We start from the raw sequence: 26286 nt of genomic DNA on the forward strand, positions 1-26286 counted from the left end.
GCAGCAGTGATGGTGTAATGATTTTGCAAATCCCATTTCAGCTGGTTTTATCGAGGAATCACTGACCTTGCTTCAGCGTGTCGGAGCATGACACTGCATCCCCACGAGCCCCGGAGGTGCTGCTCTGTATACCACCATGACCTCTGACTTCTGCCCGTCGAGAGGCTACGAGTAAAAAGGAACTCTCCCAGTGGGGGATTCTTTGCTCTAAGACGATCTATTTCTCCCATTACACACATAGATCGCTTCAACACGTGACTTCCCTCCTCTTTTCCATTTTTTCTCTCTCTTACGCCTGACCTCCATTTCTCTGTCCGCGAGACTTTTACAGCACATTTGTTTTTTGCTTTGGCCTTTCAGCCTGGCATTTTCAGCCACTAAAAACAGACTGTTCTGAACTCTGCTCTTGAAGCTGCGAATTTGTACCGCTGTTAATCTGTTATCTAAATGTCTCATAAAAAGCGGAGGAAAAAAAAAAGGCTGATTTTGTGTACATTGTAAACAGCAACTTGTGGACCTTTTTCTCCAGACCTTCCTTTTGCCCTCCTGGTCATTTTTCCTTGTTCTCCTTTTCCTCCTCCTCTGTCCTGGTTTTGTCCTTCCCTTCTCCTCTCACTCATTCATTCTCTCATTACATTTTTTATGTCCTTTATGCCTTCCTTTATTTGGTTTTACACAATCACACCCCCCATCCTCTCTTCTGTATGGTATATCATTCCAATCTTCCTCCTCCTTCCTATCCATCATTCCTGCTCTTCCCAGCGCTGACTGCTCCCTCCTGTCACAGTGATTGTATATTGGCCTGATGGGAGGTAGTGCAGTCATTGGCCATGTGCAGCTGAGTGCTTTGCATTACTTATGCACACATGACTTTCAGACACAGTCGCTCCCAGCATCTCTCTGTCCCCCTTCGCCCTCCCTCCCATCGTCTTCCTATTTTACTTCTTCCCTTTTCTGTTTTTGCAGCTTTTGAGTGTCTTGATGCACCATGTATGAGTCAGTCTCCTCCCCTCACTCTTCATGAAGGACTTTAGTTCTTTAAAAATGAAAATGAAAACTTTAGTAAATGTTGTCAAGAAAACTGTTGGTTTTTAATATTTCCGAATCTTTGGTTTGTTTTTTTTGTTTTTTTTAAACAAAAACTGTTTTAGTCGTGATTTATATATTTCTAGCTGCAATTTTAAACACTTTAGATCAGGGGTCTTCAACCTTTTTCCTCTGAGAGCTCCATTGATCTACCAGGTAGATCTACTGGCTGGAGACCCCTGCTTTAGAGGAATTGTTTGAGATGTTTACATATATGCTTGTTTCCTTTTTAGTTGAGACCTAGATGAGAATATTGATACCAATCTCATGTCTATTTGTTGTGTGGCTCTAGCTGGCAGCTAATTAACTTACTTTATGATAAAGGCTGAAAAAGGTGAATGATAAAGGTTAGCTGCTCCGCTTCTTACAAGTCCTCTGACCAAAATCTGTGCCAGAGGGAGAATAGGTGTATTTCCTCATAGTGTCAAACTCTTGCTTTAAATAGAGAGTACAGTGTACAAAGTGGATATATGCAGGTAATTTCAGTTTGGTCACATCAGGTTGTTTGGGATCGGATGCAGCTGAAATCTACATCCTCTCAAACCTGACTGGGAAATCACTGACAGCTTTGCACTGAGCAAAGTTAATGTTGCTTCAATCAGCCCCCAAATCTGTTAGCACATTAGTTTAGAGGACATTTTGAGGAATGTCTGAGCAAACATCTGGAAAAAAAAGTTTCTAAAAAAGTTCCAGATTTCGTCCACTAGTCCATGTAAAACACCGAAAATGTGTTGTTTTTAAAAGTTATCTCCAACTTTAAAAGTGGATTTTTCTTATGATCAATGGTCTGTTTTTAAATAATATAATTATAGTTCTTGTATCAGGGATATGATATTATATTAGACCCTTGTCAAAGACATTATGCCACTGTAGGTAAAACCTAGGTGTACTTAATACCATTTTCTAGGCCTGTATCTAACTTACAGTCTGTGTTCCTGTTCCGACTTCCTGTATTTTCTTTGCAGAGCTGCTGTTTTGTAATTTCCACAAAAGAAGATTTGGTTCATGTTTCTGATTGTTCGATGAACACTAACAGACTGGTACCTGATTTTTCTTTAATACTCACTTCATCTTTAGATATAGTGACAAGCACCAGAAACTCATCCACCAAACTTTTGACAATTCAGATAACAGATTTTAATTGAGCCATTGCACTCAATTTCCTTTTATTTAGTCAATTAACTCTTTTATGGCACACTACTTCCTGTGTGCTTAAAAAAAAAATGCATTTTCAGATATCAGTCGTGCTGTGCTGGCAGGGAACTTGACTTTGGTTCAGACACCGGGACAGGGCAGAAAGCCCAGAATGTCAACACATAGTGATGACGTAGGGAACAGACTCTGAGGGACAGCTCTACCCAGCATCCTTTGCTCGTAGCATTTCTGCAGTGCTCATAAATATTGAAAGGTGATGAAAAAAGAGAGAGGATGCAGATTGAGGGGGAAGGAGATAGAGAGAGGGAGGGAGGTTAAAGGCATAATGACAATAAATGAGTGGATAGCATGAGAAGCTGAGCAAATGCAGAAGTGCTCGTGACTTTAGGAGTTCAGGTTGCCTCACCCTGTCACTTTATTGTCCCTTTCTGTCTCTCTTCTTTTTTGTGCTGTAGGCAGAAATGCTGTAATGGAGTAGTAGAGGGGAACAAAATGGGGAAGTAGAAATCATGGAGAGGAAGAACCAGGTAGAAGTGCAATTTAAAAGGGAAAATGTCCATGTCTGTTGCCTGAACAATCTTTTAGTACAAATACAATGCTGAGTAAAAATACAGAAATTGTGTGCATGTATGACACATCTACCATCTGGGGGATTGTTCTCAAGAGGTAGTAGATTATGAAGATGGAGTGTCGACTAAGGTAAATTATTTAGCTCAAAAAGAGGTGGTGACATTGTTTCTATTTTTAACATTAGTTCCTGCCATTTTTGTTTTTTGGGTAACACAAGTAGAGATACAAATGGTCGAGGGTGGGGACTACGAAATGCAACAAGAGCCCCTTTGGACACAACAGTTTTTCAACAATCAAACCGAAAGATGTCGAATGTTTAAACACCACCTTCATTTTTCTACTGATGGTTCTAATACGGTCTGTAAATTAATGTTTAAAAAGTCAGTATTTTAAGCTTCCTGACACATGAGATGATAACAATCAAGTGTCCCTGAATAACATCATGACGGCAGTAGGGGAGTTGTGTGAAGTTAATTATGTACACATGCATAAAATGTGTGTATATACAGCACGTGTGCAGTAAGTGTCTATTTTCTCCAATTGTCTTTTCTTTCATGAATTTGTATGCATGCTGAATTGTCCATAGCCCCCATATCAGCATGCATTATGTGTTTATGTGTGTATGAGATGTGTGTGCAGTTAAACACCAATATAAAGATTAAGGAAAAGCATTCTTTGATTGTAATAGGTTGCAGAAGCAGTGGCCTGACAGAGGCTATAAATATTTCACAAGCTCTGTTTTAGCACAGAGAGATCAGGAAGATTCACGTTTTGATGCATCTCGTCGTTTCAGAGGGAAAGAGGAATTTGGTGCACTGCAAAATATATTCGAATCATTTCATCCTTTATTCCATCTTAAACTGCTGTTTTTATTTTTAAGATAAAGCACAGCTAAGCTTCAGATGAACTTGCTTTCGTGGATGTGGATCTCTGTGTGGTCTGCTGTGTTTGGCCAGTGTTAGTTTTACTCTCAGCTTATTCCATCTATGTCTATCTGTGATGTCTGTCGTCAATATTTGTATACACTGTATTGATTTTGAGAGAACTCTTCCAGTTGATATCAAACGTCTTTATGACCCTCTCTCATTAGTAAGCTCCGTGCAGATGATTAACTTGCATGTAAACTAATCTGACGTATCACTGTTTGTCAGCCCTGAATCAGACGCAATCAGTCTTTCTTTGTGCAATCTGGAGACCTTCAGAAGGCTGCACTGCAAAGTGTGTCTTTTTTAACAAGTGTTTGATTTGATTCATTATTATATTTTAATTTTATTTATGACAATTGCTTACAAATACGATTATTACTATCTGGGTTAGATCCTTTACATTTCTGTGGTATTTTAATTTGAGTGTTCAGGCTTACATTATGTGTTTGGAGCGCCACTCCTGCCATCCATCCATCAATACCAGATCAACTTCCACTCTGTACAGCCTGCCGGACTCTGTTTGATTTTTCATTCTTGGGGCTGTGACTTCATCTTGCCAGGCGAAAGCTTGGCTTTGAATTGACCTCCACTTTCCCGGGTGGAAATGTAAGATTGTGGCGCCATAATAATGAATTGATACAACTAATGTAATTTGCGTGTTCGATCTTTCACACTTGAAGTATTTTACTTGCAAAGTAAAGTGGTAATGTTATAAAATCCTCAAGACTGCTGATATAACCGTGGTAACTTGCAGTTCCCATGGAACAGAAAAGGACCTAACGAAGCTTTCATCATTTATTGACAACATTGTATTTCATAGATACTCAAAAAATAAGATAATTTATAAGCTAAATTCAGCTGTCAGAGATTTATTTGATCTTTTTTTTGTACATTCATCAGCATGTCTCTTGCTTAAATTATTCTGAATATCTGAATTTTAAGTAAAGTATGGTAAATAATTTGATTATGTTTTTTTTTATTCAGTATTCACAGTAGATCTGTACTTTACAATATTCACCAATTCAATTTCAATTCAATTTTATTTATATAGCGCCAAATCACAACACAAGTTATTTCAGGGCACTTAACATAATAAATTCCTTGCAAACAAAAGTTTACAACATTATGGAACCCAGCAATTTAACAATTCCCATATGAGCAACAGCTGGGAGGAAAAATCTCCCCTTTAACAGGAAGAAAAAACAAAAGTGGGAAGGTAAAATATCCTTTTAACAGGAGGAAACCTCCGACAGTGCCAGGCTCAGAGGGGAGCCCATCTGCCTTGATCGGCTGAGGTGAAGGGAAAGCAGAGAGAAACATAAGGGACAGCATAGCAATACAAGACAATGAACCACTACATAGTGCTTATTCACTCATGTCCATGATCAGGTTTTATTTCTCAGACAAGTCTGATCTGGATCTGATGAAAGTGGCAATGTTACAGCTGCACTTCAGTTTTTCCAACAATACACTGATTGGCCCAGCTGCAAGTCAGAATGACGGAATCATTTCTTGCCAAGTTGTAGTCAGACAAAACAGGACAGAGGGTGTTGTTGCTGTAACTATAAAGCAACTGGGAATTAAACTACAGAGAGTCTCGATGATGTTTTTTTTAACATGATTATGCTAATCAGCGTTTTTCATGAGCTCGCTGGTCTGTCTGCCAAGACAACATTTTTCACTTACAGGCTTGTGTTGAGGGAATTGGGGAACAACTGTGGTATCATGTGGAAAAAGCAGATACGGTGCCAGTAAAATCAGAAGTGATAAATAAGGTAACTTGTTGTAATGTGTCCCTGTGCTGCAGTGCAACAATCACCTGTGCTGCTGCCAGGTGTGGAGGCTTCTTTCTCTTCGTATCTGCGGTGAAAGATGTCAGGAACACTTCCACTGTTTGGGCTCAATGTCTCAGGAGATCAACTCCTGGTACTGAAACAGACTTTGGACAAAACCCCTAAGATGCAGCGTGTGGCGTTATGCGTGTTTGACACGTCTAGATTAGCTCGTAGATCTATATTCATGCACATACTTCTGCTTTTTGTTGTTGTTGTTTTTATTGTACTCATGACTTTGAAATACACTTGACAGCAGAGGCCTGCGAGGCTTGAACTGCGTTTTGTCCTGCTGACAGAGCCAGAAGATCACGTGGTACACGGAAATATAACAATGTAGAGTCCCACAGTAGTCCCAATGTAGAGTCCCACAGTAGGGATTTACCACTGTAAATCCCTACTGTGGGACTCTACATTGTTGTATTTTCTTTCTAACACTTTTTTATGTGTGTAAATGTGCTTGTGGGAATCTGTCTTCTGTGGTAGAAGTGGGTCCTTATTTAAACCCACGAGAGTTCATTACTGTGATCCATCTCCCTCCCTGTTGGTGCCAACACTAACATACTGTGGCATATATGCTGCTATTTTTAGTTTCGGTTTGTGTTTGAAGGTAATTTGTCTTCATATGTATTCTTTTTTATCGTTATGTGAACGAGTTTCTTGTTTAATCTCACAATGACAAAGTGCCACTATTTTTCCATCGCCATAGTGATTGCGGTGACTGTCCACCATCATTTATTTCAATAGACCCATAATATACTGCTTCAACTCATACAGTGCATCACTGGTTTGAACCTGTTTAACCTCTAACTCCATCTCTGTGTCTCCACTTTGAACACCATTGTTACATTGTATAAATTTGAATAGTTTTGGTTTCACATTGCAAAGAACTTTGCATAACATACCTACGTCCTGTTGTCATCACTACGTGGTGCTACATCTCCTTATACTCCACATTGATTGGTTTGTTAACGGCCTTGCGTACGATTCAATGGGATCAATGGGATCAATTCAGCTGGTTTCCATTTCCAGTTGAAAGGAGATCAATTAACAAACTGATTCATTCAGTTGCCACTGTACTGTTATTATTATCGCATTACAACCAGCACCTTTTTGTGAAAATATGAAAATATGTCTTTTAGGTTTTTTTTACGTTTTTATTTCTTCAGACCAAATTACAGTAAAATACTTTTTCTCCTCTCCCCATGTGCTACTGCGGCTCATTTCTGCTCCACTTCTGGTTGTTTTCTTCTTCTATTGCAGTGGTTCCACTAATCTACACTTAGGACACACGTTTCTTTTTCTTCTTCAAATTTTGAGACACGAGTGTTTGCAAAATTTAATATATGTTGTTTCTTAGCATACAAATCATGTTAAATGGGTTTTTCTATCTTCAGGTATTCCAATAAAGTTGCTCTTAAAATAATGTAAACATACTAAGCCAATATTATTTGAGCATGAAAATAAGGCTATCATTTTATGAGTCAAATGTTTTTTTGCATAATGCTCCTTAACTTCTGACGATTTCATAATAAATAAGAAAAATTATTTCAATTCTGGTTTAATAAACATGGCTTGAAACAATCCCTTGCAACAGTTGTAGTATTTAGTGTATTTCTATAAGCTCCTACCAAGTTCAGTGCGAACGAGACGAGATGCATGTTGAACTGTGCGAAGAAGTCTCAACTTGAACTGACGCAAGGACTCATTTCAAAATCAGAAGTGAAAGGAGCTGTCACTACAATAAGTACACATATCCGACATTCTGCCAATGACTTCTGTCAGAGAAGACCCACAGTACAGAAAAATCAGCAGTTGCTTCCAGCAAAGAGGTCTTAAGACAATATCACATTCAGAGATTTAATGCCTGTATTCCCTCTCCCAAAATCAGGACTGCCTGCCATACAGAAAGCCTCGGTCTATCTGGAGGGAAATCTAAAAAGCTTGTATCCCATTAAAGAGTTTCTGAACACTTTCTCAGATCATTAAATCAGTCACATCGACTCATAGAAGATTTAGACCAACAACAGCTTGTGTAGGAGTTTATATGTTGCTTTACTCAGACCCTCGTCTGTGATTCAATGCCCATTTTTCAAATATTTTCTCACTTTGAGTCACGAGGTGTTACTCATCTTCTTTATGTCACTTGTAACAGACCATTTGTGTGTTTTCCAGTGGATGTGCATTTACTTATGTGTGTCTTTTGAGTGTAGCCTTTCACTTCAGTGTTCTCCGTCTCTGTATTGATATCTAAAAAAAAAAACATTTTTTTTTAAACAAGCTGTATGAGGCTGCGTGACATTGTGAAAATATGTAGTCAGATTTCAGTTTGTATGAGTTGGACATACTAACATGCAGAATAAACAGTGACGAGGAAAAGACATATCCTCCTGTGAATCGCACTCTACCAATTCAGTTAATCAACAGAAATGACGTGCAGCGCAGGCAGATTTAAGATTTAAGGCAGATGATCATAAGCTATAAGAAACACAAAGACAATTGTTGGGTGTAAGCATTTCATTGAGAGCTGCCTCAGATCAGCACCTCGACTGACACTCAAACACACACACGCACGCGCACACACACACACACACACACACACACACACACACACACACACACACACACACACACACACACACACACACACACACACACACACACACACACACACACACACTTCTACTTTTAACAATATCCTCTGTATATGGCAGCATGTTTGGGCTTACAGATATGAACACATCTCCCACATTTAGGCTGGACATATACTTTCTTTATATATCGCGTGTGCCTGATGGCTGCCTCCCGTATCCTGCGTCTGTTTGGAGCGTTGGTTGTTCTCAGAAATGAACGTAGCACGCATGCATGATGCAATATACACATGACTGGTGAGGGTGGTGTGGGAGCAGTAGGGAGATGTGACCGGGTCAGGGACCTGCAAAACGAATCGGAAACAAGTCCAAGGCCATTACGTTGGTGCATGGCGGAAAATGCTGGAAAAAAACAGAATGTGGACAGTGCCGATGGCGGCGTGGTCTTTCCCCTTTCATTGTCTGAATCAGCAAAGTAGTGACCCCCTCGATTTTTGCCATGTTTATTGTTTACATCAGGCGAATCAGGATGGTCTCATGGTAACATTGTTTCTCTGGTGTGCCCTCCAGTAACACGTACAGTACAGAGGCAAGTCTGTAACCAGTAACGTGCACGACACAAACTGCTGTAAACACAAACACATGGTTCAAAAGCAAGTGCATCTCCAGCCTTAGACTGAAGTGTGAAGTTAAGTTGGAATTTTTCATTACATGTATCACATTCAAAAGTTTTTATGCATTTTCCTGTGGGAAAGTAGCAGGCGACAGTAATTTGCTTACGTGTTTGGAATTTATTCATATAATAACACAATGAATCCCTTAAAAGGTCAGTGGACAGTGTCAGTATGTATGGATACTGTATTTGTTATGTGTTTATCACGTAAGCTATGCGTTTATATGACATCGTAGTCCTGAGTGTTTCATGCTTATGAGTCTTTAAAATATGGCTACACATCGTTAACTCTGCTGCAGGATGAATGGAATCAAAGATCAGACTTTGAAATCAAAGTCCAAATCTGGGTACTTCTGAATCCCTTGTTACATGTGTGTGACCATAATTTCAAGTATTGCGGTACACACCATGCTGCCTCGTTTGAACTGGTGTACATGCTGCTTTCTTTGTCTGTATGTCTCTGCCATTAACTGTCTGGTCTTGTCTTGGCTGGTGTGTGTTGTGTTTTAGGCTCATGTGGTTCAGCGCTGACTTCTCCATCAGGTCAGTATTGTGGCCTCTGAGAGGTTTTAGGCCAAAGCCTGACGATTTAATAACAGAGTAAACATGTTGTGTACGCTTTGCTTTTTTTCCTCTACGTTTTGTTTGTGTTTGCCCATCAGCTGCCGTGGGGTTTTTCTTCAGGCATTGCACAAATGTCACCTTTCTCACACTCCCAATGAATATTTCTACTGATTGTCACCGATGCAAACATTTCCCGCTACACAACCTTTGTTGTATCAGTAGATTTTAAAAATATTTTAGTTGAAAAAAAGTTGCTGACTTCACGATTAGATTTTATTTTTGCATACAATTCTTTTTTTTTTTTATAACATTGCACAACATTGAAGTAACTTGTTGGATTGACTTTTTTGCACTGTGGTGGTGTTAGTGTGTTGCTTTATGTACCTGTGGTGACTGTGCTCAGGAGAACTGTCGTGTTTCCTTTGTCTATTGTAGTCTGTGCTGTGGTCTTTAATACTTACTGTACATGTACATCTTGATTATCTTCTGTGAGTATTCTCATGGTAGGAGGTAGGTATGGTTTAAAGGCTTGTCTTATTTTTGACAAAGAGTTGAAACTGTGTCTGACATTTGTCTCAGATTGCAGACTGACCTTGGATCACTAAATAAAAAAGAAAAAGGAAACCTCCCACAAATCACTTTTTCTGGCTGACAAACACAAATTAACCACAATTAGCTTGACAGGTTTATGTTAAATTAAAAAGCCTAACATTACAACTTTAACACCTACCTACGTACTCAAGCTTCTTTCCTTCCATCCTTCATCTTTAATAAATAAATGAAGCGTGAAGCCCATCCTCAAATGGCACAGCCCCATTTTTGAAGTAAACATTCATCCATCTACACCACAGCCGCCCAATCGCGAGCCAATTTTGGCCTGCACCTTGTTTGTTTTGGCCCACCACGGTATTTGACAAGCTCGTGCTTATTCTCCTTTTTATTAAGTGCTTTAAAGACCAAACTGTAAAACTGCAAGTTTTTGAGCTTTTGTACTGCTAAAAAATTCATAACATCAGTTTTGCAGCAAGGTATAGCATAGTGCCGTTAACCTTCTCTAACCTTACATTCATTCAACTCCATTGGCCTACGTCTTATCTACGAAACATCATGGTATTGTCTCTACTGCTTTTGCTGATGTACTGTTAGTGTATCCTACGTCACAAACACGGCCTGCCAGTCGAGATGAAAGACTGAGACAGTGACACGGTGACAAAAGACGGCAAGACACTTGTTTTTGACGATAATTTAAAAAAATAAAAAATAAAATGACTATTGCGCAGAATAAAGAGTAGTGTATTAAGTTATTCTCAAATCTTATTTAATGTAGAATGTTACTTTTCTGTAAAATGCATTACATTTTAATGAAAGCTAATTTCCCGTTATATAAACATTTATTTTTGGCCCGCAGTCCTCCATCTAGGTTCATTTTGGGCCATTTCCTAGGAAACAATTAGAGCACCTCTGATCTCGACAGTGTACAACTAGAAATGTGACAAACCCTGCACTGTTGCAGATCATATTGATTCCCCGGCTGTAAATTAGCTTAATAATCAATCAGACTGTTCCCTGTCTTACACGCATAATGCAATCCTTGGTGGCCACAGCAACCCGAGGCAATATTTTACAACATGTGGGGATACAGTGTTCAATTAACAAATTAGGAATACATTAACAAACGTCATTAACACTCAGAAGAAACACCACAAACAGCAAAAAAAAGCACTGTAAAGCAGAGTGTGTGAGTCAGAGAAAGCAACAGAGAAGGAATCAGATTTAGGTAAAGGAATGTTAGAGCCTAGAGAGGGGTTTCAGTAATTTCATTATTTGGTGTAACTTACAGAATGATTGTAAATAAAGCTGAGTAGCAAAGGGAAGAGAAGGGAAGAGAAGGAGGAGTTAAAAAAAAAAAGGAGGAGTTAAAAAAAAAAAAAAAAAAGGAGATGAGCTGTAGAGACGGTAGTGGAGCGAGGAGGAAAATGGATTCCAACCCGACAGCAACATAAACTGGTTTCTAGAAGGTGGTGCAAGGTTTTTCATTTTTTGCCAAATATGGTCAGCTCATGGCTCATGCTGATGTTGCTTCCGTACGCTTTTTCTGTCTCACACACACACACACACACACACACACACACACACACACACACACACACACACACACACACACACACACACACACACACACACACACACACACACACACACACACACACACACACACACACACACACACACACACACATTCAGACTCACACAAACTGACCAGCACTCATTAAGAATTTTCTCAGATGATAAATACACATCGAAAACTGGTTCATGAGGTAGAGTGGTGTACAGTATGTAGTCGAGGGGGAAAGAGGAGGAGCTGGAGAAGGAGGAGGGATGCAGGTGGAGACTGGGATCAGTAATACGCAGCATGTTATGAACACACCATAGAAGAAGAGAAAACATCAAAGGAGGTGAATGTGAAATTTAAAATGGCTCAGCATACAGTTAATATAGACTTAGAGCATGAAACGTCATGCCAGCTTCAAAAGCTGCAGTACAGTTTGTCAAATATTGTCAAGTACCACGTCATGTGAAGGTATAAGTATACTCTATAGAAGAACCTTTATTTTTACTTGCCACTTTTCTAAATATAGAATATTTATAAAAGGCTATTCTTAATGTGACAGACACCAGCACAGTGGATTGTGAAGTGGGAAGGCTCCTGTCACTGACACTGACTGTTTGAAGTCCTGTCTCTCAGTTCTCTTATGCAGAGTAAAGTCTAGCTCCTCGTGTTCAAAGCAAACGGACCAGATACTGACTAGATAGGACTCAGACACAGTGTCAGGATGCAAGAAGGGAAAACAATTTCGGCTAGAGAAGAAAAAAACACATCAAAGGTTACTATTGGATACAATCTTTACTTCTAGATTATATATTTATTTATCAAAATGTACCATCAGTGTTCAGGATGCCAGTTAAACATCAGATTGACGCCTACAGATTAACTGTATATCTGCATTGACTTCTGTCAAGGATACCTGTAGTAAATATAAAGTGGTTTAGTGCAAGGATGGGCATTACAAACAGAAATACAATTCGATATACGCTGGGAACTAATGTCGGTGCTTTGCTGTGGTGGATTTATATCCTAGCTCTACCTGCAGGGTTTGCACTGCACCTCATCTTCATTTATGTTTTGAAGGACTTCCACACGGAACTTTTTTTTACATTCGTTGTAGTATTTGCGTGTTTCGCTTGTTCGCACCGTGGCGTCTCCTCTCACAGGGCCACACAGTTTTACCTGCAAAGCTCCGGGCGTGGCAGCAATGTGTTCTTCTTTTCCTTATGTTGTTTAATGCTGGCTGGCAGACAGCTCTTAGGTGCATCACCACCTCCCTATGAGGGAAGTGATGAATCACAACCAGGTGCTGGTAAAAACAGGGAAAATCAGGAAGAACGATACTCATGTATAATTCACGTATAGTTTTTTTTTTTTAATATATTTTAATGCCTATTTGAATATTAAAAAATCATGAACCATTGCTAGTTTAGTGGAAACTATTTCTGGTGTATAAAAGTCCTGTTTTTTACCTGTCTTTTAATTAAAAAAAAAAAAAATAGATACAGTTACAGGTTTGCCATATGGCCCATTTAATACAAGACAATTCACTGTATGCCACATGGAAAAATACATATAACGGTGATAAATGAGAGTGTAAAACATGATCGGGAGAAGGTTGTTCAACGACCAAACTATCTAATTTCTTTGTTAGATAAAAGCTGATGCAGTTCTTGGTTCACAGAAACAGAGAACATTGCGAGAGAGATGTGAGAAGAGAAAGGGGGAAAAAAATGACTCGGTGCTTTGAAAAGGGCAGGCGTATCCTTCAGCATTTCAGTATAATTAAACCACTTGGGGATAACAGCTCAAACGGATACGTAAGTGACAGGGGTGGAGAGGGGGGTCAAGAGTCCGCTACACCACGTGGCGTTTCTCTCTTCAGGGCATTGGAAGCATCTCATTGTGCAGGTCAGCCGGATTACGTGATGGGCTGATGAATGAATTCGGAGGTGGGCGTACAAACACCGAGACACAAACCGCAGGAGCTTTCCTGCCGCAGATCAGAGGGGCAGACAGCGGGGCTCGTGGCGGAGTGCGCTATGAACGCCTGCCAAAGTCACGGTGTGGGCGTTACTCCACTGTGAGGAGTCTGACATTTTAAGCCTCCTGCAGAGGGGCAGGAGAGCCAATGAATGTACAACTGGATCATATTTCCAGCAGAATGCCTTGCGTCTTACCTTGAAGTGATGTTATGACGTTATAATGGATTAAGATAACCTAACTGGGGCTTTCAGTGTAACCTCACCCTGATATCGAGAACGTCTGGATGATGTTGGAGGGACAGTAAATATTGAGCATGTAGCTGTGTATATTTATAGCATTTGTGCACAGCTCAGATCTGTTTATGTTGGTACAAATGCGCAGTTTTTGGTCTTTATCTTAACTTTGGTGATGAACAAGGAATGAATATGTTTTTGTCTTGAACAGTATGTCTATAATTACACAAGAGATTTGCTGATCCTCCTCTCCTCTTTGTTCATTGCAGGCCGATGCAGCCACCAGCTTTCTGCGTGCAGCTCGTTCAGGGAACCTGGACAAGGCTCTGGATCACATGAAGAATGGAATTGACATCAACATAGCTAATCAAGTAAGAAGGTTTCCTGTCAACTCACGAGAGCAGCTCTCAGAAATGTTTGTGTGTGTATGTGTCAGTGGGAGTAAAACAAAAAGAAAAAAAAGATGCCACCCACAGATTTCAATTAAGAAAACACCAAATTAAATTGTGGCTTCCAACAGCATCAATTACAATGTTTAGTCAGGATTCACAGTACTTAACGAATATAGCAGCCGGCAGAGCAGTAACTTATCTGAGCACACTAAATTGAAATGTATTTTTGTTGTTTTTGTTGAAAAACCTAACTAAAGGTGTTTTTTTCAATGGCATTTCTTCCTCCTGTGTTTTTACCATGACTGGTTGCACACTGATAACTGTGTTGATCTTTTGATTTACATGAAAAACTAGTGGCAGGATGCAACAAGTCTACATGCTCTTGGGAGGAAAACAACCACACCAGTAAATTAACTTAGACTCGTACATACTGCAGTTTAATAACAATACCTTTCACTAAACCAAGGACGAGTTGGCATTGAAGCAATTACATTTTTAGTAAGTTACGAAAAGTGAAAGAGTACTGCTATGCACATAAAGGCAGCAAAACAAAGGAAGGAGAACCTGCTCTAGCTGAGAATGTTTCTCTGGAGAAATTTCTACCAGTAAAGGTCAAGATTATATTTTTTATATTGGAGGGCAGAAATTCATGATAGTTTATTTGATTTTTTTTTCTTCCTTGAAACTAACCTCCAACTCATTCACTTCTTGCCCAGGGGCAACATATTGGGAAAGGTTTTGTGTGGTTACACTGGTCCTTTTGTTTAGTACCTTTCTGGATACCTTTTGTTTTGAGCATAAAGTATCACACTATGAGAGTCACTGCTGTCTTTGGGATAATACATATGAGTATTACCTGCTGTTAATATTTTTGCTGAGACCATGACAGGCAAAAAGTAATATATGTTTTAGTTTAGTTTTCAGTACCTAATACACAGTAATTAGACTAAACCAAGTAATAATGGGTATTTCTGGATAAGAGTCTGACATAGGTCTGAATTCTGCCAGCAAAATATTTAAATCGTTACGATAGTGAATTATGTTTCATACACTGGATGAGTGGTTAGTTTTATCTACCCAGGGAACTCACAACTGAAGCGTTTAATTGTAAATAGAAATAAATGAAAACACTGCTGAAGTCATAAAGGTTTTTGCCTCTTCCAGAATTGTCTGTGTGGATCTCTGTCTCACCACACTGCGGGAAAGATAAAGGCTTCCCTCTCATAAGAGGGTCATGATTATGAAACAGGCTGAATGATGTATGGTACTTAGAAACTTCATTTTTATTCCACTGAGAGAACAAACTGTACAGAGTTTGGTCTTTAGAGGAAGACTTGAACGCACCAAATACAGTAATTTGGCAGTAATTCTCAATGGAGCGCTGTTTTGCAGAATCAGCAAAGGATGTAAAATAAAAGACCAAAAAGAAAATTAAAAATTCATGACTCCTCAGACCCCCCCCGATTCTCTGTCTTTGTGTAAAGTAGTGTGCATAAATAATTAAGCATATTGGATTTTAGTTCTCCTCAATCTCCAGCCCTACTGTCTGCTCTCTTACCTCTTGTTGCATCATGACCATACACAACAAACCAGACAATTGAATATCTTAAGGTATAAATGTGTGTAGTTTGGAGACATGTAAGCGAGTTTGTTGTTATATCCAGGGAGGTTGTGGATGGGATGATGATTGGTGAATGAATGGACCAGTGCTTTTATACACAGACAAAACACTGCCAATCAGAATGAACGCCAACTCCCCCAATATGTATCGTACTACAGATGCATGATACACACATGCACCAGAGAGGGAGATACAGAAGAGAGATGAAATAACAGGATATTTTGCACTGTTAATATCTTTATATAAAGATTGTAATCAGCCAAATACTTACTATTGATAACATCTACAGTAATTTAAGTTCATACCCACAACTGTAATCAATTGTCTAAAGGCCTTAAATGTGTTTTTTTTTTTTTGCTGTTGTTTTTTTCTAGGATTCACCTCCATGTCCTCATGCTTTTTCTTTTTCTTTTTAGTTTTTTTTTGTTTACTATTAAATTGATGGCTTTTTGCTCAGGACTGAGGCAAGAGCAGAGATGGTATTTTTCTTAGATTGTGCACCAATAACCTGTCCTTGCTATAGCTACAAGCCTACACGCTGTTCTCTCTGTCTGTCACCCTCTATCTGGCTTCACCCGTATGTATTTAGATATCTATACCTCCCATTACTGTGCTTAGCTGTATGATTGTGTATGCAGAAGAAATATATAAGTCTAGGTGTTTAGGGGAAAAGTGTATCGGCTTCAGTCACTTGTGGACCCAGCTGAAATTCACGCAACGCATTTAACAGTGTGTGTAACTGCCCTTGATGCACCCTGTGCTTCCCATCGCTGTGCGCATGCTCGCTGGGAGATGGTGCTACCCATTTGAATTGAGTGACACTGCAGTATGATGAGAGGCCTGAGAGCGGTGCGGATCTCTGAGACTCCTGGTGGCCAGATTGGCTACAACAGGCAGCTGAGACTCCACTGATCCGATATGCAGCCAGGCACACAACCAGACAGAAAGACGGACATGCTGAGATAAAAACACACACACACACACACACACACACACACACACACACACACACACACACACACACACACACACACACACACACACACACACACACACACACACACACACACACACACACACACCGTCCCCCCATCCCCGCTCTTCTGCTTACTCATCAGTCTCATCAGGTCGCTCATTTTGTCAGAACTGAGTCCTCATGCTGTCGCTGTGGATTTATCAGTTATTTATAGAGCTACAGTAACTAGACGAGTGATGTTCTGCACAGCTGGAGAAAATGGGTTTGTGTTGCAAGAAGGGGCATAAGACTGAAGGATACAGTTTGTCTCCTTTGTTCACGCTCCCTGAATTTCCATCAGTGAAGTGTACGGTGGAGGGTGAGCTCGGGAAACACACATTGTACTGCATGAATAGCAAATGTACGGCAAGTTTAAAAGGTCAGGAGAGACTTTAGTGTCAAAGGCTGTGGCCAAGACCACTTATCATGAAGGCCAACGAGAGGACAAGAACTAGGGTGGTCACTGATGGCCTTGTACGTGTGATAAGAATAATCCTGATTATTAATGTGTTTCTTATACTATTACTAAAACTAAAAAAAAATACATAAATTTAAAGCCTGCATAAAGTAGAAATATATATATATTTTCTTCAAGTTCTTTTTTTTAAGTGCTGAAGGCGCTGAAACCGATTCCGGTGTTTGGAGATGACTCTACCATTTTAGCCCCGCCGAAAAAAATCCTAAACTAAAAAATTATGAAAAACAATTTAACGCTTTGACTTCACAATTCAACGGGTTTCACTCTTTTCACGTTTTCAAAAGGACTTCATTTCTAACATTTATAATTTGCCTAGAAGCAAATCTGTTAATTTACTTTCCACAGTCTTCAAGGAAAAATAGATTCGATTATTAGAAATGGATTATTACGATAAATTATTAGTCATTTGATGTGATTTGGTAACAACATTTCAGGGAATATTTAATCCCACATGTTTGTTCTGTTCTGCTTCTAATGTAACGGAATCTCTCTGTTTCCTCCCTAAGAACGGTCTGAACGGGTTACACCTGGCCTCTAAAGAAGGTCACGTCAAAATGATGTTGGAGCTACTCCATTCTGGCATTGAGCTGGAAACGACCACCAAGGTAGGCTCTGCTCTGTTGTTCTCTCTGACTTGAACTGCTTTGCATTCCCAATACAAGTGTTAACTTTAGCTACTGTAGCCCAGGGCTAGTTCAGTTGAATTTCAGCTCCATAGTTCACTGCAGCTCTGAACTAAAGTAGCACTTGTAACCACAAAAACTGATGCAACTTTATATGTGATGACACAAGCCTCTTTGCTGGCAATCAGAAATATTTCCGGGGGTTCGACCTAGCACACTAGCCGTTTTGGGCACCACCTAAACCCAATGAATGTAGATCTAGTGGTTGTAGTTGTTCCCCAGCAGACTTTGTCTCTAAGCTTTTTGGGTGTTTCACTATTATCTGCTCTAGCTTATCCAGATTTGATTTTTTTTATTTTTTTATTTTTTTTTTTAATATATTTTCTCGATTAATTAAGTAATTCATAGTAAAATAAAATACAAATAAAAACTCCCCCAAAAATATCTAAGGCTTCCACAAGCTTAAGAAAAACACTGGAAATGTATATATAAATGAAATATTGGAAAAGCTTCTAGGTTTAGCATAATTTAATCTGCACTGACTCACCAGAACTGGATGATTTACATTTTTGACAAAGCTGTGTCGCGTAAATATTCTTTATAGGGCTTTTGGTGTCATAAGAGACATAGAAAGCTTGTGTTTATAGTCAGTCCTCTGATCTCTCACTCACATATGTGGGTTTCTGATTATTAAAAAAAAAAAACTGTTTGAGGAACAAGTTAAAGAAATTGTCCAGTTTTCATACACATAATGTCATGACCTCAAATACTTTGTGCAGGCTCTTTCTCTGTACTGAGAACGTTTTCACTAATTCATAGTAAAACATGTACAGTATGTGCAACGTTTCTGCAAATTTGCACCTGCCTTGTGCTCCTTTAAAGCTCTTTCCTACTTTCAAACATATGCAGGTTGCTTATGTATTTGTAATTGTTTTATGTTTCTGCTGCAGATATTCTTTGCCTTCGCTGACAACTAAATGAGCTAAATGCCTTCAATGTAAATATGAGTGAAACCGTGCTGCTTTCTTCATCAGTTTCTACCTTACATACAGTAGGCTGGATGCATTTCAGCGTTGAGTTCTCAGTGCAGAGAATTAGGCCATTGGGCTGCAATAATTGTCCTCTCATTCCCTTTAATTTTCTTCTCTCACCTTCTGTGTGCTTTTGTGTGCGACCTCTAGAAAGGGAACACTGCTCTCCATATCGCAGCGCTGGCAGGGCAGGAGAAAGTGGTGGCTGAGCTCGTCAACTACGGTGCCAACGTTAATGCCCAGTCACATGTGAGTCACAGCAAGCTGTGACTAAGAAAAGAATGGATGAGGAAGTGTGACAAGTCTGTGTGTGTGTGTGTGTGTGTGTGTGTGTGTGTGTGTGTGTGTGTGTGTGTGTGTGTGTGTGTGTGTGTGTGTGTGTGTGTGTGTGTGTGTGTGTATCTATGCATTTGGGCCTTTTTGTCTGTCTCATGTATGTGAAGAGTTTTAACATCTCCATATGCTTGTATATAGTATCGGTACAGATGTGTGCATGTGTGCGTCCTTGTAAAGATAAACCCCACGTTAATTATTTATTTCTCGTATCTCGTATCCGTGTACAGAACAGTGCAAATATAAATGGCACTAAAAGTCAAATGAGGATTCTTTCAAAAATACCAACCACGAACAGTTTTATTCATCATTTAACCTGCTACAAAGTGCAGTAAACAGAAAGACATGATCTTAACATCATGGAGCACTGACTCTATGTTGTCAGGATCAGGGCTCTGTGGGGGAGCCATGAAAATAATTATTTACGATTTTGGCGGTATATTTTTAATCATTGTACATAACGGCTCACTGATAGTACTGCCCCACTGAGCACAGGCGCACCCAAAAGACGGCAGTTTTTAACATCTTTCTTGACGTTCAGATGACGTCCACTGAGGAGCCTGAATAATATTGAACCCATCTCGGACATTTGGTGGACGTCCAAACAGGTCCGACTCAGACATTCAGATATTGAATCCGTTTTGGACGTCCACCAGATGTAAAGAAGTGGGTCACATCTGGCCGACGTCATACATGAACATGAACGTCTCGTGTTTTCTGGGGCATGATGGATAAGAATCTACACATCCAGGGTAACTAAAACCTTTGCTCAGTGCTGTATGCCTGCAGATGTGTGTGTGTGTCTGTCTTCTTGTAATCCGGGTTGAGGGCCATGTTAGTGTCTTGTGTGTTTCGGTATTTATAATAATGTATTTTTTCCCCAACAGAAAGGGTTCAGTCCGCTCTACATGGCAGCACAGGAGAACCACTTAGAGGTGGTCAAGTTCCTGCTCGAGAACGGAGCCAATCAAAGTCTCCCAACTGAGGTACGAGTGTCTCTTCATTGTTTTTTCAGCCGCACTGATGACCAGTAATTACCTATAACATCAGAGGTTTTGCATGAAAGATACTGTCAGAAACTCAACTGTCTGCAGATCCTGTTTCCACTAAAGTCAGCTATTGTCCCAATGAGAACGAGTTCAGTAAAGTAAAACGCTGCAAACAAAAGTGTTTGTTGCAGAGGGCACAAATAGCGATTTACATCAGAGGGGTGGGAGTTAAAAAAGAGGTTGGTCTATTACTGAGTGCAAGTGGTATCAAGCAAATTTACTGCAAATGCCAAAGCTGTCATTTGTGACAGTTATAATTATGAACAAACATGACGGGATCATTATCTGGTGGACACAAATTTCCCTTTGTTTGTTATGCAACAGTGACATTTTTGACATCATCTCCATTCAGTTTTTTGTTCCCGGACTCTTTTTCTTTTTGTACCGTAGTCGTGCTCGCTCACCTCTTAATACCTCAGCAATTATCGGCCCAAGATACAATTCTGCCACTGTTTTCGAACGACATCAACCCGTCCTGAATTAAGTTTGAAAGCACAATAGCCCCACAATTCAAAGGTTGTAAACCATTTTATAATAATGCCAGAGAAACAATGCTTCCTTACTATGTAAGAGTAATAAAAAAAGACTGTGTACACAGCAAAACAGTAGTTCCTTGTCATTTTAAGGGCACACAGTTGAATCACTATATGCTGCACACTATTTTCACCTGATAACAAACAAAATGCTTTTAAAATATCCTTCAATTGACGGTCCTGATCTGCCCACCTTCTCCTCTTCTTCCTCTCATCTCTTCATCTGTTCCGCCTGTCGTCCTCTTCTTCAGGATGGCTTCACTCCCCTCGCAGTGGCCCTCCAGCAGGGCCATGAAAACGTTGTGGCGCTGCTCATCAACTACGGCACCAAGGGCAAAGTCCGTCTGCCCGCACTGCACATCTCAGCACGAAACGACGACACACGCACCGCCGCAGTGCTCCTGCAGAACGACCCCAACCCCGACGTACTCAGCAAGGTGTGCATTCACTGAGACTGTGTGTGTTACTGGGATGGTTCACTTGACAGTGCAGTCTGAAAGAAAAAGACAAAAATAGGTTGCAGCAGCATAAAAATATACAGGAATGACAGCAATATGTGTTTATATGAATTAAACAAACACTTGTTTCAGTCTCTAAACAAATAAAGGAAAATAGGTAGATGCTGCAGCTTTCTTAACTTTCACGATTACTAAATTAAAAATATAGTTTGTTATGAAAATAACAGTAAATGTAAATTCTTCTGTCTTTTTATATTTTCTTTCTGCTCTGAATTGTTGTGTGTTATCTGCATCATGCACTTTATATCCTCGTTGTTAGTAGGGATATAGACAGATATTAAAAGTCCTTATCTCGCATGTTGTGTCTCTTCCTCTGTAGACGGGTTTCACACCTCTCCATATTGCAGCTCACTATGAAAATATGAGTGTAGCCCAGCTTCTGCTGAACAGAGGAGCCAATGTAAACTTCACCCCCAAGGTCAGTTTATCTCAGAAACTGACATACATTTTTTTCTACATAATTATATTCATACAACAGCCTCTATTATACCTTTGCCTTGACTTGAGAGATGCCCTGATTACAGATGGTGACGCATCTGACTTATTTATTGCCCCTGCTTCTCTAGAATGGCATCACGCCCCTTCATATAGCCTCCAGGAGGGGCAACGTGATGATGGTCAGACTACTGCTGGACAGAGGAGCACAGATTGATGCCAAAACTAAGGTAGTGTACTGTTCAGCTCCACTGTAATCTGCACTAATCAGCTGTGTTATCTGACGCTCTGAGTCTGGCCTTTTGTTGCATACAGTAAGCATGGTTAATACCCTCTCAGATGATTTTGCTCATTTCTGTATCTGGTGTTGTTTAACGGCTTTCCATTTCCCCTCTCGTTCTGGACTCGTCTCTTTGCAGGACGAGCTGACGCCTCTCCACTGCGCCGCCAGGAATGGTCACGTTCGCATTATTGAGATCCTGCTGGAACACGGTGCTCCCATCCAGGCTAAAACCAAGGTAGATTTGAATGACATGCTGTGATCACTGTGCCTGTGTTAATGCCTCTACAGCTTGTAATCAACGCTGATCATTAAGGTTTCCTGTTGGGAATCTTTCCCATGAAATTAATTACAGCTATCAGACAGTCACTGAAAGTTAAGAAATAACCAATTTGTGAGAAACTTAGACACACTTTCATCCAACTTTGGCAAATTAGCTAACATCCAATATTCATGTTCTGTTTACTGAGCATCCTGCATACATCTGAGCCTCATTGGCTTTCGATGTCCATATTTAGCAGATATTATTGCCGCAAGATTATCTGCACGTAATTGTAGCACACTGTCTTGATTCTATCCACTCTGGACTCATCAGTAACTCAGTCCAGATACTCAGTCAAGGACTGTTTTTTTGGGCAATAGTGAGAAGTCTGTCTCATGTCTCCACCTTCTCTTTACTGTTATTTATCCCGCCCCACAGAACGGTCTGTCCCCGATCCACATGTCAGCTCAGGGGGATCACATGGACTGCGTCAGGCAGCTCCTGCAATACAACGCCGAAATCGACGACATCACACTGGACCATTTAACCCCTCTTCATGTAGCAGCCCACTGTGGTCACCATCGCATGGCCAAAGTTCTCCTGGACAAAGGGGCCAAAGCCAACGCACGTGCTCTGGTGAGTACCTTATGTTTTGGGGATGTTTTTTGGTAAAAAAAAAAATTATTTCCAGATTATTTTAAAACAAAAAAGATTTAAGGTCATCAAGTTGGATCAAATGACAGTTTTACAGCACATTCTTTGTGATCTTCATGGTGTAAGGAACGACATTTTTGTATAAGGCACTTTGAATGGTCTTGATGTTTAAAAGGTGAAATAAATTCAGGTCACTTAGCTTTGCCTTTCCTTTTTTAAATTATTTTTAAAGTTGAGGTCTTAACAAATTCATAGATTTCTATTCTATATTATCCACTTTGGAATTTTGCTTTCATGTAGCTTTTTTTTTTTTTTTTTTTTTCCATATGGAGATATTTGTAAATTATATCACTGTAGAAAGAATAAAAAGCAATTTAAAAAACAAAAATCATAATCACCATTGCCTCACTGTTCACATGTTTAGTTCTGAACTATTCTCTCTTGTGTCTCCAGAATGGCTTCACACCTCTCCATATTGCTTGCAAGAAGAACCACATGCGGTCCATGGACCTGCTGCTTAAGCACTCTGCTTCCTTAGAAGCTGTCACTGAGGTGAGACGACGTGACCATGAGGGAAAATCCTGAAAATGAACAAATGTCCACTCTGACGTAAACGTTTTCCCCCCAAGAGGAACTCATAAAGAACTTTGTTTTTGTCTCTAGTTTCTGTCTCGTATTGGAGGTGCAGCGGTGGTCGAACTTGTGTGTTGTTTGTATGACTTTAAAATGACGAATCGATGGCTTCATATTTACTTATATTGATAGATTCCTCTAAAAAATGTGCGACTGTTTTATGCTCTTTAACAGGGAGTCTTAATAATTTGGTCAACTACTGTACAAACTGCTGTAACCATCATTGATAGCAACTCACTGACTGTAGGCCATTCAGATGTCGCTATCAAACTCGAATCTCATTGATTTTAAGACTTGATGATATTTCCTGTCTGTTTGTGTGCACAGTCGGGTCTCACTCCTCTTCATGTAGCATCATTTATGGGCCATCTGAACATAGTGAAGAACCTGCTCCAAAGAGGGGCCTCACCCAATGCTTCCAATGTGGTGAGAAGAAACTTTTCTATCCCAAAAAGTTCACTCTAACTTATTCCTCTTTTAATTACTTTCCAACATGAACAACTAAAAGGTAAGAAAGCTTTAAAAAAAAAAAAAAAAAAAACATTATTACAGGTGGATCTAAACAATATATGTTTCAAATAATAAAAAAAAAAAAAACAATGTTTGTACTGTAAATAAAGCTTAAAATAACAAATTATGCTTTTGTGTATTTGGATCCAAATTGAACTTGTCAGTTGTCAACAATATTTAGTTATTTATTAATACATTGAAAACCTCAGTTGCATACACACAGTTAGGGTGCTCTCATGTGTTTTGACGAACTAGTTGTGTGTATTTCTCTTCATCAGAAAGTGGAGACTCCTCTTCATATGGCCTCCAGAGCAGGACACTGTGAAGTTGCCCAGTTCCTGTTGCAGAACGCAGCACAAGTAGATGCTAAGGCGAAGGTACGAGCTGTTTGTGTGGTTGCATCTCAGTTCCCATCCACTAGGTCTTGGGGAGGTCACTGTTGCTGTTGTTATTTCATGTCCCGCTGCTCAGTGGTAACTTATTTCCTATTTAAAACACAAATTAAAACCTGTGTGTCCCCACTTCTCGGTGCCCAGGATGACCAGACACCCCTACACTGTGCGGCCCGTATGGGCCACAAGGAGCTTGTCAAGCTGCTCCTTGAGCACAAGGCCAACCCCGACTCGGCTACAACTGCAGGTCACACACCCCTACACATCGCCGCACGAGAGGGACACGTCCATACCATTCGAATATTACTGGATGCTGGAGCACAGCAAATAAAGATGACAAAGGTAGAGTAGGCAGCAAGACATATAGAAAATGACTGCATCTGGATTAATGCTCAGTTTTTGCAACAACATTTTAGTGTGAACTGGTCCTCATCTGACAAAACACTTGTAATATTATGTTTACTGACTTTATTTATGTTTTGAACTAACCGGTGCATCAAATCTATCTGTCTGACTTTAAGGTTACTTTAAAAACAATATGTGCTTAATTTAAATGTATTTTTTTCCTCCATGGTGCTTCTGTATGTTGAGTTATATTTCGGTTAGGTATTAGTGTTAGTTCACACAGTGCAGAAGAGAAACCTAAAATATTATGGACTATATTTTCACTTGGACGTACAGTAAATATTCCTCTGTGTTATCCAAAGGCAATGGGACTTGCTTGAAGACAAGAAGACGGGAGGAATTCTTGAAGCCCTTTCACCTCTCTTCCGAAAGGCTTCTTCACTTCTAACTGACTGAAGGGAGATTTCCAGGCTTTCCCCTCTTGTGGGGATTCCCCCTCCAGTCAGTCAGAACTGAAGAAGCCTTTTGGTGAAAAGTCTTCAGGAATTTAAAGCAAACTCAGTTGCCCGTGGATAACATTCAGATTTAATTGTGACCCGGATGAATGAGAATCTTGAGATTTATCTGTGTGTGTGTGTGTGTGTGTGTGTGTGTGTGTGTGTGTGTGTGTGTGTGTGTGTGTGTGTGTGTGTGTGTGTGTGTGTGTGTGTGTGTGTGTGTGTGTGTGTGTGTGTGTGTGTGTGTGTGTGTGTGTTTTTGTGAGCAGAAAGGTTTCACTGCTCTCCATGTGGCCTCTAAATATGGAAAGGTGGATGTGGCAGAGCTCCTCCTGGAGAGAGGAGCCAACCCAAATGCAGCTGGCAAGGTGAGACCGTCTGTGCCTGTGTAACGGAAGCAGACTCAGATAATTTTTGCTTTATCAGCTTTGATAACCATGGTATGTGTTTCATATATACATGTTTCTTTGTGTGTGTGTGTGTGTGTGTGTGTGTGTGTGTGTGTGTGTGTGTGTGTGTGTGTGTGTGTGTGTGTGTGTGTGTGTGTGTGTGTGTGTGTGTGTGTGTGTGTGTGTGTGTGTGTGTGTGTGTGTGTGTGTGTGTGTGTGTTTATATATGTGTGTGGTTAACAGAACGGTCTGACACCCCTTCATGTGGCCGTCCATCACAACAACCTGGATGTTGTTAGACTCCTGGTCAGCAAGGGAGGATCTGCACACAGCACTGCCCGAGTAAGATGCTCACATATATGTGTGTGTGTGTGTGTGTGTGTGTGTGTGTGTGTGTGTGTGTGTGTGTGTGTGTGTGTGTGTGTGTGTGTGTGTGTGTGTGTGTGTGTGCGCACACGCACATATACTCACACAAGCAGGCCAACCTATTAGAGCAATCTTTGAACTCACAAGTGCTCTCACAACAGCATTCAAGTTTGAATAATTAATTAAATTAGACATGAACAAGGTAAG

The 26286-nt window shown here is 40.1% G+C and overlaps 1 protein-coding gene across 11 annotated transcripts in view; it reads left to right on the top strand.

Moving 5' to 3' along the window:
* ank1b (ankyrin 1, erythrocytic b) overlaps nt 1-26286 on the top strand; it is a 76875-nt gene that overhangs the window by 21170 nt on the left and 29419 nt on the right. For all 11 annotated transcript variants that reach the window (XR_011311135.1, XR_011311139.1, XR_011311138.1 and 8 more), the window contains exons 2-16: nt 13993-14094; nt 17736-17834; nt 19034-19132; nt 20104-20202; nt 21050-21235; nt 21636-21734; nt 21883-21981; nt 22171-22269; nt 22732-22929; nt 23401-23499; nt 23908-24006; nt 24369-24467; nt 24627-24824; nt 25594-25692; nt 25957-26055. Coding sequence is in view for 5 of the 11 variants with exons in the window: in XM_069704343.1 (XP_069560444.1) it covers nt 13993-14094; nt 17736-17834; nt 19034-19132; nt 20104-20202; nt 21050-21235; nt 21636-21734; nt 21883-21981; nt 22171-22269; nt 22732-22929; nt 23401-23499; nt 23908-24006; nt 24369-24467; nt 24627-24824; nt 25594-25692; nt 25957-26055 (1773 nt within the window). In the remaining 6 variants the exon portion in view is untranslated. The remainder of the gene's footprint in view (nt 1-13992; nt 14095-17735; nt 17835-19033; nt 19133-20103; nt 20203-21049; nt 21236-21635; nt 21735-21882; nt 21982-22170; nt 22270-22731; nt 22930-23400; nt 23500-23907; nt 24007-24368; nt 24468-24626; nt 24825-25593; nt 25693-25956; nt 26056-26286) is intronic.

This window comes from Brachyistius frenatus, unplaced genomic scaffold (genome assembly GCF_029030835.1).
Source record: "Brachyistius frenatus isolate BFR_SWC_R1_liver_20210118 unplaced genomic scaffold, ASM2903083v1 Contig_3, whole genome shotgun sequence".
In the NCBI taxonomy this organism is placed as follows: domain Eukaryota; kingdom Metazoa; phylum Chordata; class Actinopteri; family Embiotocidae; genus Brachyistius; species Brachyistius frenatus.